Consider the following 11,231-nt stretch of genomic DNA (forward strand, 5'->3'; position numbering starts at 1 on the left):
CAAAGCATCAGAAGGTTTTTGCCAAGACCGCAGAGGATAAGATACGCTTACTCGGTGCAATATTCATTAACTGTCACGAATTTAGTTTCCATCAAACTATAAACATGTTATGTACGGTACTTGGTAGCATCAAAGCACACTGGATAGCTGCGGCATGATAATAATCGTAACCAGGGCACCGAGCCAAGTACAGCGAGCTGGTCTTCTAGGCAGGTTCTCCACTGGGGCCAGTTTAATAATAATAATAATAATAATAATAATAATAAAAGTAAAATTTTTCACTAAAATACTGAAACCATGTTCGCCTATAGCTAAATGTCAATAATGAACCCTAACTCTAAAAGCCAGCTGGAACACTTCGGATTTATTCAACCTGCCGTTTGACGGTTGTCAAGTGGATTAATACAAACGAGCGTATTATGAACTAAGTGGATGATGTAAAAATTTAAAAACCAGCAGGATCCAAATAAAGCCTGCATCAATAATAGCTACTAACAAAACCAATATCATCTAGGCTACAACAAACATCACAAATAACAGCATCATCAACCAACACACAGCATTCACAAACCCTAGCAGTATCAGGAAATCCGCAAACTAAAACAAAAGGTGTGAAAAGCGCAAGTGTGAAAAGAGGAATTATCCTTGAAACGATTGCCAGCTTTTCTGTCGTCACGTCCCCCGCCACGTGACCTGATTATCATGTACAAAGGCCATTCAGGCAGTCTTTTACATTCCCTGCCCCGACTGCCACAACATACTGTACTGTACACGTGACGACTCGGCTCTGCTCATGTTGTGGTAAACCGTACTGGGTGTGGTAATGAGGTGTATGCAGACGGTTGGCAGAGGTGTAGAGCGTGTGTGCCAGTGCGTGTATGGTGTAGAATGTGGTGTGGTGCGGATGTGGTGGGAAGGCAGGGGGTACAGTGTGTGTGTGTGTGTGTGTGTGTGTGTGTGTGTGTGTGTGTGTGTGTGTGTGTGTGTGTGTGTGTGGGGTTTGGTGGTTACAGTGTGGAAGGTGATGTGGTGGTGTGGATGTTGATATGAGTGTGATAAGAACCGTAATGTGGTTTAGTAGTTAATGATGGTAGTGTAGTACAATGGAGGAGATGGTGTGTGTGTGTGTGTGTGTGTGTGTGTGTGTGTGTGTGTGTGTGTGTGTGTGTGTGTGTGTGTGTGTATGCTGACGGTGGTTTGTTGGTGCAAGACGACGTGATAGTATGGATGCTGATATGAGTGTGATACGTTGTGGAGATGGCAGTGTAGTGCGATAGTGGAGATGGGGTGATGTGTGTGCGGTGTGGTAAGTAGTGGTGTGAGTATATTAAGTCGAGGTAAGGTGGGTGAGGTGGTGTACAATGAGGTGTTATATGCATGGTGGTGTGTTGTGGAAGGTGAAGCTGTGTTGCGGTGAGAAGACAGTGGTGGGAGGGTGTGTGGTGGTGATGGTTGTGGTGGGTGGTTGTTGAGTTGGTGGAGGGGTTAGTGTGAAAGTGCTTGTGAAGAATTGGTGCGATGGTGGATGTTGGTTGTGCTGTTATGGTTGTCGTGAGGTGAATGTACTAATGCGGACAGCGTAGTATTAAATGATGAAATAAGCAAATGATGAGCAAGCAAAGGGTGTGCAAACGCCAGTAGGCCAAAGTGTAATTAGGTAAGCAGGATACATAGGTCTATGAGATGGCAAAACTGGTACAGGGAAGTCTCGATAATAGGTGGGTAAGAAAAGGGAGAGTGACTATGAGAATGGGTGCGAAAAGATGTGAGTGGGTATATGAATGTGTGTGAAAAGGTGTGTGGATATGTGTGTGTGTGTGGAAAGGGTGTGAATGGATATGAGAATGTGCAGTACCGGTAAGTAGTAAATGAGTTAGCACAGGAAGAACTCGATAAAGGAATACGGTAAAAATACGGAGTGCTTACAGCATTATTTGGCAAAGAAAGGTCTCGGTTAAATCCGCATTAACATGGAGGCTCCTACGACTCGCTCTCATCTTAATAAATCAGTCTGGCGTTAAGTGGAATACCGGTACAATAGGGTACTAGATTTGCCTCGATCATGACAAGGATAACGATGGCAGTATTAGTGCTCAGGCACCATGACTTGCTCTCGGCTTAATCTGAAGTTAGGTGAAACAAAATCATAACAGAACTGCCTCGACCATGAGTGGGTTGATGAAACCAGTACTAACACAGGCTCCTACGACTCACTCAGTTAAATAAAAATCGTCTGATGTAGACTGGTATAATTATCGGTAGAGAATTGTTGTCCCGACCATGAGTTAATGATAGCTCTGTTAACACTCTCAAATGCCCATGACACACTCTCAACTGACGAGAATCGTCTAGCTCTAGCTGAAATGGAATACCCAGTACCGAAACTAGAGTTAACCCGACCATGAGCGTGTTAAGTTTAGGAGTGAGTGAGTGTTGGCATTCGAGGATCTCGGTATATCAGTGTTAAAGGTGTGTGTAGGCTACATGAAAAAGCTAGGTAGACACAAGCTGGTTAGGTAAAATAACTGAGAACAATGAGAGTGAGAAGGGTGAATGTCCGAGAAGACTGGCTTAGCACTGCACTGTATGGCCTCTGTGGCTGTGCAACAAAAGGTTGACGACCGTATTACCAAAAATGAGTAAGCTACGGTGTGTCATCCATGGAACACAAACATAGATATACCGTCTATATAAATGTTTGATGTGTTGGATGTAATCAGTTACAACCCGCATACCACCGCGTGGGCAAATGGTTTGCATTGCAGACTGCAAAGCAGCAGGTCCGTTAACGCCATGCAGGCAGCTGGCGTCAAGGCTTAAGCGTTCATCCTTCCGCCCTTTACGAAGTTTATGGGCTAATAAGTAAAAGGAGCACCTAGGGCAATACCTTGGGGAGGTAGCCTAACTGTGATAAGCTGGATGAGGCAGCTTGTATCCTGGGATATTCGATGAGTAACCCCCCACATGCTCAAAGGCTTGCGTTAGAGACGATGCCGCAGCCAAACTATCTGTAGCATCTGTCCCCACCTTTTATTTTATCTGTACATCCCACATGACCATGTAATCTACTTAGCAACGACATAAAAAAGGTATATTCTCCCATAATCATAGTCTTCAAAAATTATATTAAACTGGAGGTTTGTCCACAACTTCCAGCTGTTTTAATAATACCGACCTTAGTATATATAACAAAGCAGAGGAGTTTGCAGTCGAAGGTACTGATAAATGAGTGAGAAAAGTCCATGAGATGACAAAGTCGACAACCGAAGGCTACATGGCATGCGCGGGATCGTCTAAGAAAAAGAGCACGGTACAAAAAAGTTAACAGGCGGGGGAAGAGTCGTCATCGTCTCTGTTAAATAAGAACGAAAAGTGTGTGTGTGTGTTTAAAGCAGCGTTGGGCAGAGGCTGGTCAAGGTAAATAAGGGAAATGAAGTGTGACTGAGTGCCAATAAAAAGTAAGAGTTGGTAATGCAAGAATTACAAAAACTGTGTACGAGAAGGAATCCTTGAGTTGGCACTGCATGGTCTTGGCAAGAAAAAAAAAAATCTATGAGAGGGAATCTTTGAGTAGGCACAGCATGGTCTCGATAAAAACGTACCGGTACAAAAACTGTCAGTGCCCATTAGAAAGAATCCAAAAGCTGTCACTGCATGGCCTCGGTAATGTAGTACAAAAATTGTCTATGAGAAGGAATCCTTAAGCTGACACTAAAACCTTTCGATACATGACTACAAAAATCCGTGTCAATGATAACGCACAGTTGGCAATGGTCTCGATGTTATTAAAAAGAAAGAAAAAAAAAAAAGCCTAAGGGAAGTGTTGGTATGGGAAGGTCTGGGTGTATGAGTGTGTCCGACTGGGCAGGGAGTCGACACATGAAGCTGTGTGTGTAGGGGTGGAGGGGGAGACAGAGTGACTTAACATCACCAGGTACTCTATTAACTGGCTCTTTGATTAATAAAATCGTCGTCTTACCTGGAATAAAGCACTAACGGTAGTCGTATGGCTGTCCGGACGACGAGAGAGTTGACGGTAAGCTTTAACAGGCTTCTTTAACCCACTCTCAGCTTCTAATAGAATACAGCAATTGAGACAACGCGACCATGAAAGGGTTTCATTAGTATATACGGTACAAAAAGAGTAAAAGTGAGACGGGCAGCACGGGCTGGTGGAGGGACGCTGGGACAGAATGTGGGTCAGAGGCTTCTACGCGATGGGAGGCGAGTCTAGCCTAGGTGATGGGTGGGTACCTAGACAAAGGGTGAGAGAGTACAACCCTATATAGACAATAGGTAGGGGTAAGCAGGGGGAAGGCTGTGGATGAAGACAATGGTTAAGGGTTAAAATAAAGGGAAAGTGTGGGTACAGGGTATTAATATTAGGTTAGATACTGGGAGTCTGAAGGTGTAGGCTTACGCACTGGGAGAAGGGTACAAGCAAGAGGTGAAGGATGCAGGCAATGGTATGAGGATGTAGGCAATGGAAGAAACGAGTATGGAATGGGAAAAGGCACAGGTAATCATAGGAGGCCGTAGGCAATAGGAGAAGGGGTAGGTAATGGGTGATGGCAATAAGAGAAAAGTGAAGGCAATGTAAGAGGAGTTTAGGCAACGGTAGGAGGGTGAAGGCAATGGGTGATAGTTTATAGCCCTTGGAAAAGGGAGAGGGTCTTAATATTGGCAATGGGTGATAGTTTATAGCTCTTGGAAATGGGAGAGGGTCTTAATATTGGCAATGGGTTGATAAAGGGTTTGGGGTGAGATAAGAAGTGAGAGTATACTGAGGTATGGCGTAAGGGGGGTAGATACGGGTAGTTGGTGAAGGTCCACATACGAGAAAGGATGTGAAACTAGGTAGTGGATAGAAGAGCAATGGCAGAGGGATGGTGAAAACTTAATTGGAAGGCTGAGGCTGAAAGAATTTGATATGGGGAACGGGCAAGGGGGAGGGAAAGGGGGCAGGCAGGGGAGAAGAAAAATAAAGAGAGAAAGATGGAAAGCCTTGGTATGGAGACATGTGGGAAGGGGAAGAGGAAGCGGGGACTGACGGGGAGGATGGGGAAAGCGGGTGGGAGAAGGGGAAGGGCGGGAGGAGCGGAAAGAGATGATGGGGACGACGGGGAAGGGATGAGGGTGAGAGGATAAGGGAAAATGGAATGGGAGAGGGAGACGGGGAGGAGGAAAGAAAGATGATACGAAGAAAGAGGAACAGAGTAGAAGGGAAAGGGAGATGGAGAGGAAGAAAGGAAGGGTGGCAGGGCGTAGGGAGTGGATGGGGGAAGGTCTTGACGAAAGGGGCACAAGCAAAAGGAGGGAGGGAGAGGGATACAGTTTTGGCAGTGGATAAGAGGGCTGAAAAACAATCAAACTGCCCTCCATTCAACACACATGATCACGTTGCAAGCCGGCACTCATATTTGTTTCTTTACCTGTTGCACACACCACCACTCCTATTGCACATGCGCACTGATTTTCCCAAAACTATGACGATATTCACCACACTCACAACACAAGCCTTGCAATTCATCGTTACAGTAATTGACTAAAGTAAAATAAGACTTACCGGTATATTATTAGTTTAATTTTGCTATCACCAAGCAACTGTCTGATAACATGCAATACTGCATCAACCAATCAGTGGTTATGATCACGGCCTCTTCAATACTATAACATTAATACAGTTACCAGCAGGCAATTCAGGTCCTATGACTTCAAAGGGGGTCATGTTTGCCTATTTGTGCACAGTGTCCTGAATATAAGACGGAACTAAGCATTTCCAAGTTCAAGAAGGAAACCCCGGGGTGGAGACCTAAGAGCTTCGCGACTATAAGCCCATGGGCGAAGGGCGGTACGCTTGGTACCCTTCCAGCACAGTCCCTTGCACAGGAACCCTGGGCACTAGTGGGTTAATACAGTCTTCCTACATCTCCTTAGCACAAGAGGTCTTTTATAACACGTAAAATCGTCTGGAGGCACAAGCATGTACTCGTAGTGACGGGGCAACTGGATCTGTGAACTCGTACAGGCCTATGCCCCTATCGTTATTAAGAATATTTTAGTGTTACAGGAATACCATGGTTTTGTACTAATGTTATCGGTATTCGTAAATCTACGTAACCCTTTCAGTTCCAGAGCCCAACTACTTTCCATTTTAATCCCGATACCACAAAACGATTTTATTTGACAGGAAGGGCCTCTGTAGTTGTGATGGCTCCATGATGTCTCTCAACATCTACCCAAAACTGAATTTATTCGTTTGGATTGCATGAAAAACAAAATTTTAAGTTGCAGCAGTGACGGCGTTAAACCTATCGATCCAAGTTAAACCAACCACCACTAAAACAGTAATCAAACACATGCAATGTTTTCGCAAACCTTTCCATGTCATGCAGAACGGCTTCAATAATGCAAATCTGGATCAATTTTGCCTTAGGATTCATAATTATATAACCTATTTCGCACTTTATTTCAATACCTTAAATCCATATAAGGAAGCTACCTCACCTCTATTACATAATACACTACCGTACTCTGGGCCTAATTACGGTTTGACGACAAGGCTGAATCATAAACACCGATATATAAACAAATACTCTGAAACCAGAATAATGGTTGGTGTGATTGCTGCAATTAATTTGTTCTAATGATATTAAGCTTTTACTGCCTATGATAGTACCGTATGAACAAAAAGGTTTGTCTTCACCTATTAACTTTCTAAGTTCAATACAAGCTACATTCCCCTCAACAATGCTAATCTTTAATATAAGCATCCTTAATCCCATACAGGAAGGCTTTTTCATGAGTTCGATATCTGAATGGGCCAATAAATTAAACTTACCTTGGTTGTCTGATTCCGCCATGTTCACTTTTATATTTGTACTTTCACTTCACTGTGTGTATATTGGCACTTTAACCCTTGTCTAAAGCTCCAGCTGAACTCATGTTAACACACACACACTTCACATTAACACTATAGGGTCACGTTCCTGTGGACGATTAGCTCTCTCACCCGAGCTACTAGCATCCACGTCCGTAAGTTTTGGTTCACTGGCTGGCTGGTCTTCCTCAACCCTGGGCGGAGGTGCGAGACACATCGTACAGCGGGAAAAATTGTTGTACCTCAGCGTGACATATTATGCCTGTTTGAAGGCACGTTTCAATGAACTATACTACAACCTGACTAATAAATATATTAACAGGATAATTTCGTGAGCCTATTACTGTTAATGTACAAGTGTATCATCATGCTTTGTAAGACAATTACTGATTACTCAATCCCTCATCCTGTATTTCGTTTTGCTTAATTGTTGAGTGAACTACTATATCTATGGCCTCTATATCATTAATTTCGTAAACCATTCAAAATTACATTAACCTACGTTGAACAGAATAAGTACGATGACAAATATTCTTTCAGACATTACTATCGACATTAAGTTCGAAGCATTTGTTCTTAAATGTTCTTACGTCGTTCAATATAATTTGGCTAAATATCCATGCCAGCGACAATTTTAGAGCAAAAACAAACAGGCAAATGAAATGGGCAGCACGGGTTAGTATCGTACGTCTCTAGACTCATCGTACTAACCTATATGTGTTTATGTGCGCACGGGCTCACGCACTCCACAACGTGATCATATTATTCCTCTTAATTACACGTTTTCGAGGCTTATGACATATTATATGGCTAGGTTTAGCTTTCTGGTTGCTTGCATAAATTGTATATTTAGGATATGTATGGTTAAAAGAGCGTTAGACGGATATCAATAGATCACGATTTCCGACACGTGAGGCGCGTGGCTGTGCTGCCGAGCAGCCACACTCCCTGTGCCTTTTTTTTTCTCTCTCTCTCTTATCTTGGCAGTTATTAACTTAGAATATCTATTCTTCCTGCGAAATGGCTTAAGTTAACAATATAGGATAAGTGAAACTTTCGGCCCGCAGTACAGTATTATGTTCACCGCAATATGAGATTATCACTGTTTATGTAGGCACGAAAACGTGAGGGGGTGCGCGCGGTTAAAGGAAGAGCCGGCCAGCTGCACACCTCGCTCGAGACGTGGAATCATTAAAACATTTTGCCACCAGACGGGGAAGGGGGAGGATGTTCCCGTGCTATTGTAGTGCGAGGAGGCGGCTGCTTGTGGGTGTGACTAATGAATGTTGTTAATTTGTCAATGCAAAGTGAGGCGTGTGGAAGTAAATGTTTGTTGAACTGAATGTAGCTTGCATGAGTTAGGGCAGTGAGAATACATCAAAGCATGTAAATTTGATAGACGTGGGAGAATGAAATACGAGAGCTTGTTTACCATTGGCTGTAACTAGTAGAAAGTAGCTTTTATGAAAAACATTCGTTGGTTAATTTCCGACATGGATAATATCATAAGGAAGAGTTTAGCACAATGGGAACGTGATAGCTCGGGGGCATGGTTCTGTGAGGCAGGCACGTGTGGGATTCAGCGAAGGCGGAGATGAGTGAAGAGGTCGGTTTATGCTTGGATAAGATGAGATTTAATTCTTTAGCTCGAGGACGTCTTTTATGTTCATTTTTCCTCAAAGATACATAACATTTTATTCATCTCAGGAGGACGCCTTACAAATTGAAACAAAGGATAGCCTATAACCTATACAACACGTCTCCAAACGGAATGAGAGGCGGTAGCATGAATAAAGACGTCCTCGGGTCGAAGAGACTAAAGTGAATTAGTCGAAGGCGATTCAAGCACTTGTCAGCCGTGAATGGTGTTAAGATTATATTAGGGGGAATCATGTTTATGTAGGTCTGAGGCTGCCCCACCTATGATGGGATAAGAATGTTTGTTGTGTTGATGTATGATGGAAGAAAGTGGAAGGGGATATTACAAGCCAAGAGTGCAGGAAGGGTACGCAAACTGACACTTCACTTTACTTTCACCTAACAGTAGGCTACTACAGCTTGAGTACTACAGTAAGTCGTGCTTGCATTAAATCTGATGAGTCATAGTTATTGAGATAGGAATGCGTCTCCTTAGTTTCTATAATAGTGTAATGAATTCTTCAGTCTGCTAACAATTGAACGAACTGAGCTGAAAGAAGTTAGGGATCTTCGTCAGGTTCAACACGATAACTATAGTAATAATCACCTAAGAAGTGAAGGGGTTAATGATACATACATGAGCTACATCTAATCTCCATTACAAAAAAGTCTACTCTCATCTTAATGAAATCGTCCGAGGGTGCCATGAACACTGTGTGATATCCTCGGGTGTAGTAGTTGTGGTGGTGGTTGAGTAGCAGCGACAGGTCCATATGAAACATGAACCCAGTGAACTATAGGTTGAAGTTTCCCTCCTGCATTTCATTCTCCTGCTTTCGGGTGTTTGGGTTAACGTTATTATCGGGTTATCTGTCTAGTGCAGCCGGAATGAGGTGCATGAGTCAGCATCCTAATATCAGTTGTGATGGACTCATTCACTGTGGTTGAGAGAAGTGTGGTTAGGCATAAATAAATATGATTAGGTATAAATAGAGATGAGTTTGCCCAGATGTTCTATACTGAATCCTCTCATGGCAGGAAAAACTACTGTATAGTGTTTTGGTGTAGTTAACGCCAGACGATTTACCGAGGGAGTCATTGGAGCCTGAGTGCTTGTACTGTCAACCATTAACCCTCTCATGGTCGGTACAACTCTAGAAGTATAATCCACATAACGCCACAGAATTTAATTCAGTTAAGTCGCAGTAGTCTGAGGGAGTGTAATGGTCGAGAGAGAGAAACTGTGAAATCTGAGAAACGTGAGGTGAGAAAGAGAGAGGGGAGGGGGAGGAAGACTGAAATCAGAGCAAATGCGAGGTAGGAAGTAAGTGAGATGAAGGTTTAAGATGACCAACGATTCAGAAGGGGTGAGAGAGGGGTGAAATAAAAGAAAAAATGAGGTAAAACAGTGAGACCTGGGTATAAGATAAACAGCGATTCGGAGAGAGAGAGAGAGAGAGGACATTTCATCTGGGCACGACTTTCCGCCAACGATTGTGTTTGTCTTATCTGCAAATTGAACGAGGAGATACCGTCTCTCTCTCTCTCTCTCTCTCTCTCTCTCTTTGGGGTCAGGGTGGCTTGGTGGTAGAGCGCTTGACTCAAGACCGAAGGCTCGAGAGTTCGCGCCACGCCCGGGTAGCTGCCCTGCTGGGAAAGGTAGCGCTCTCCCATCACCTAGCGGGGTTATATGATAGATTAAGGTCTAGATCGGGGAATTCATCTCTTTCTCTCAATCTAGCTGGTGTCATTGGTTTATAAGTGCGTGTTTTCACCCGAGAAAGGCAGACAAACAGCGATTCATCTAACCATTTTTTCTACAGTCCCAAAACGTAAAAAGATACTCTCAATCAACACATACACACGAATGACCAACAACTGTACTATTAAACACGACTTTCACCGTATTCACCATAACCTTTACTGTTACGTGGGTAGTACTTACGCAATCCCATTATTGAAAAAACGTAACCTCTATTTTTAAAAAATGTATGAACCAGTGACGGCATACCTGTTGTTTATACCGGGGAGAATTATACCATACAGTTACAATGGCTGTTGTTTTACGCTTGGATAATAATCACTCCATCCAATCAGTTCTGAGAGAGAGAGAGAGAGAGAGAGAGGGCGATTTTACTGGTTCACTGTCATAAGTAACCGGATTTACAGGGTGTTTTATCTGGAATTTGACGAGTTATATACTGAACAGGGATAATCACCATCCACTTTCAGGTGACTCTACGCTGAGTGACAGGCCAAATGGTTGCTTGTGACCCAGGAAACCATTTACTATACTCCTTTCTCTATTATCTGGCCAAGATTTTAACCCCTATGCAACTTATTTCAGACAGCTCAGTGGCTGAAAAAGAGAATACTATGACTGTACATCCTTTCCATAGCACTTCTTTGTGACTATCACCGAACTGTAATATTAATACATCTCAGCATGAAAGATGGAGAGATGGCAAATTTAGATCAAGTTAAAAAGAGTACAAACACTAACATCTCGCACCGTAGCACATACTAACACCATACCAGAACACCATACTTTCAAACTCGCGTCCATAATTTCCAGGTAAGCACTATAGGGAGGGGGGTGGTATGGTGAGGCTAGCTAGGGTCGTCCACTAACCTACACCACACCACCACCATTCCACATATACCGCTTGATAATACAGCCTCATACGGCACCTTATAGTTATTTTTAATATGG

General features: G+C 43.2%; 1 protein-coding gene across 1 annotated transcript in view; it reads right to left on the bottom strand.

The window, feature by feature from the left end:
• per (period circadian regulator) overlaps positions 1-6,961 on the bottom strand; it is a 110,673-nt gene extending 103,712 nt beyond the window's left edge. Inside the window, exon 1 of the mRNA XM_080274848.1 lies at positions 6,842-6,961. Coding sequence (XP_080130974.1) covers positions 6,842-6,863 — 22 coding nt within the window. The 5' untranslated portion in view covers positions 6,864-6,961. The remainder of the gene's footprint in view (positions 1-6,841) is intronic.
• Between the last annotated feature and the right edge of the window lie 4,270 nt (positions 6,962-11,231).

This window comes from Coenobita brevimanus, chromosome 60 (assembly GCF_032717465.1).
Source record: "Coenobita brevimanus isolate Jiangsu-jjx chromosome 60, ASM3271746v2, whole genome shotgun sequence".
NCBI lineage: Eukaryota > Metazoa > Arthropoda > Malacostraca > Decapoda > Coenobitidae > Coenobita > Coenobita brevimanus.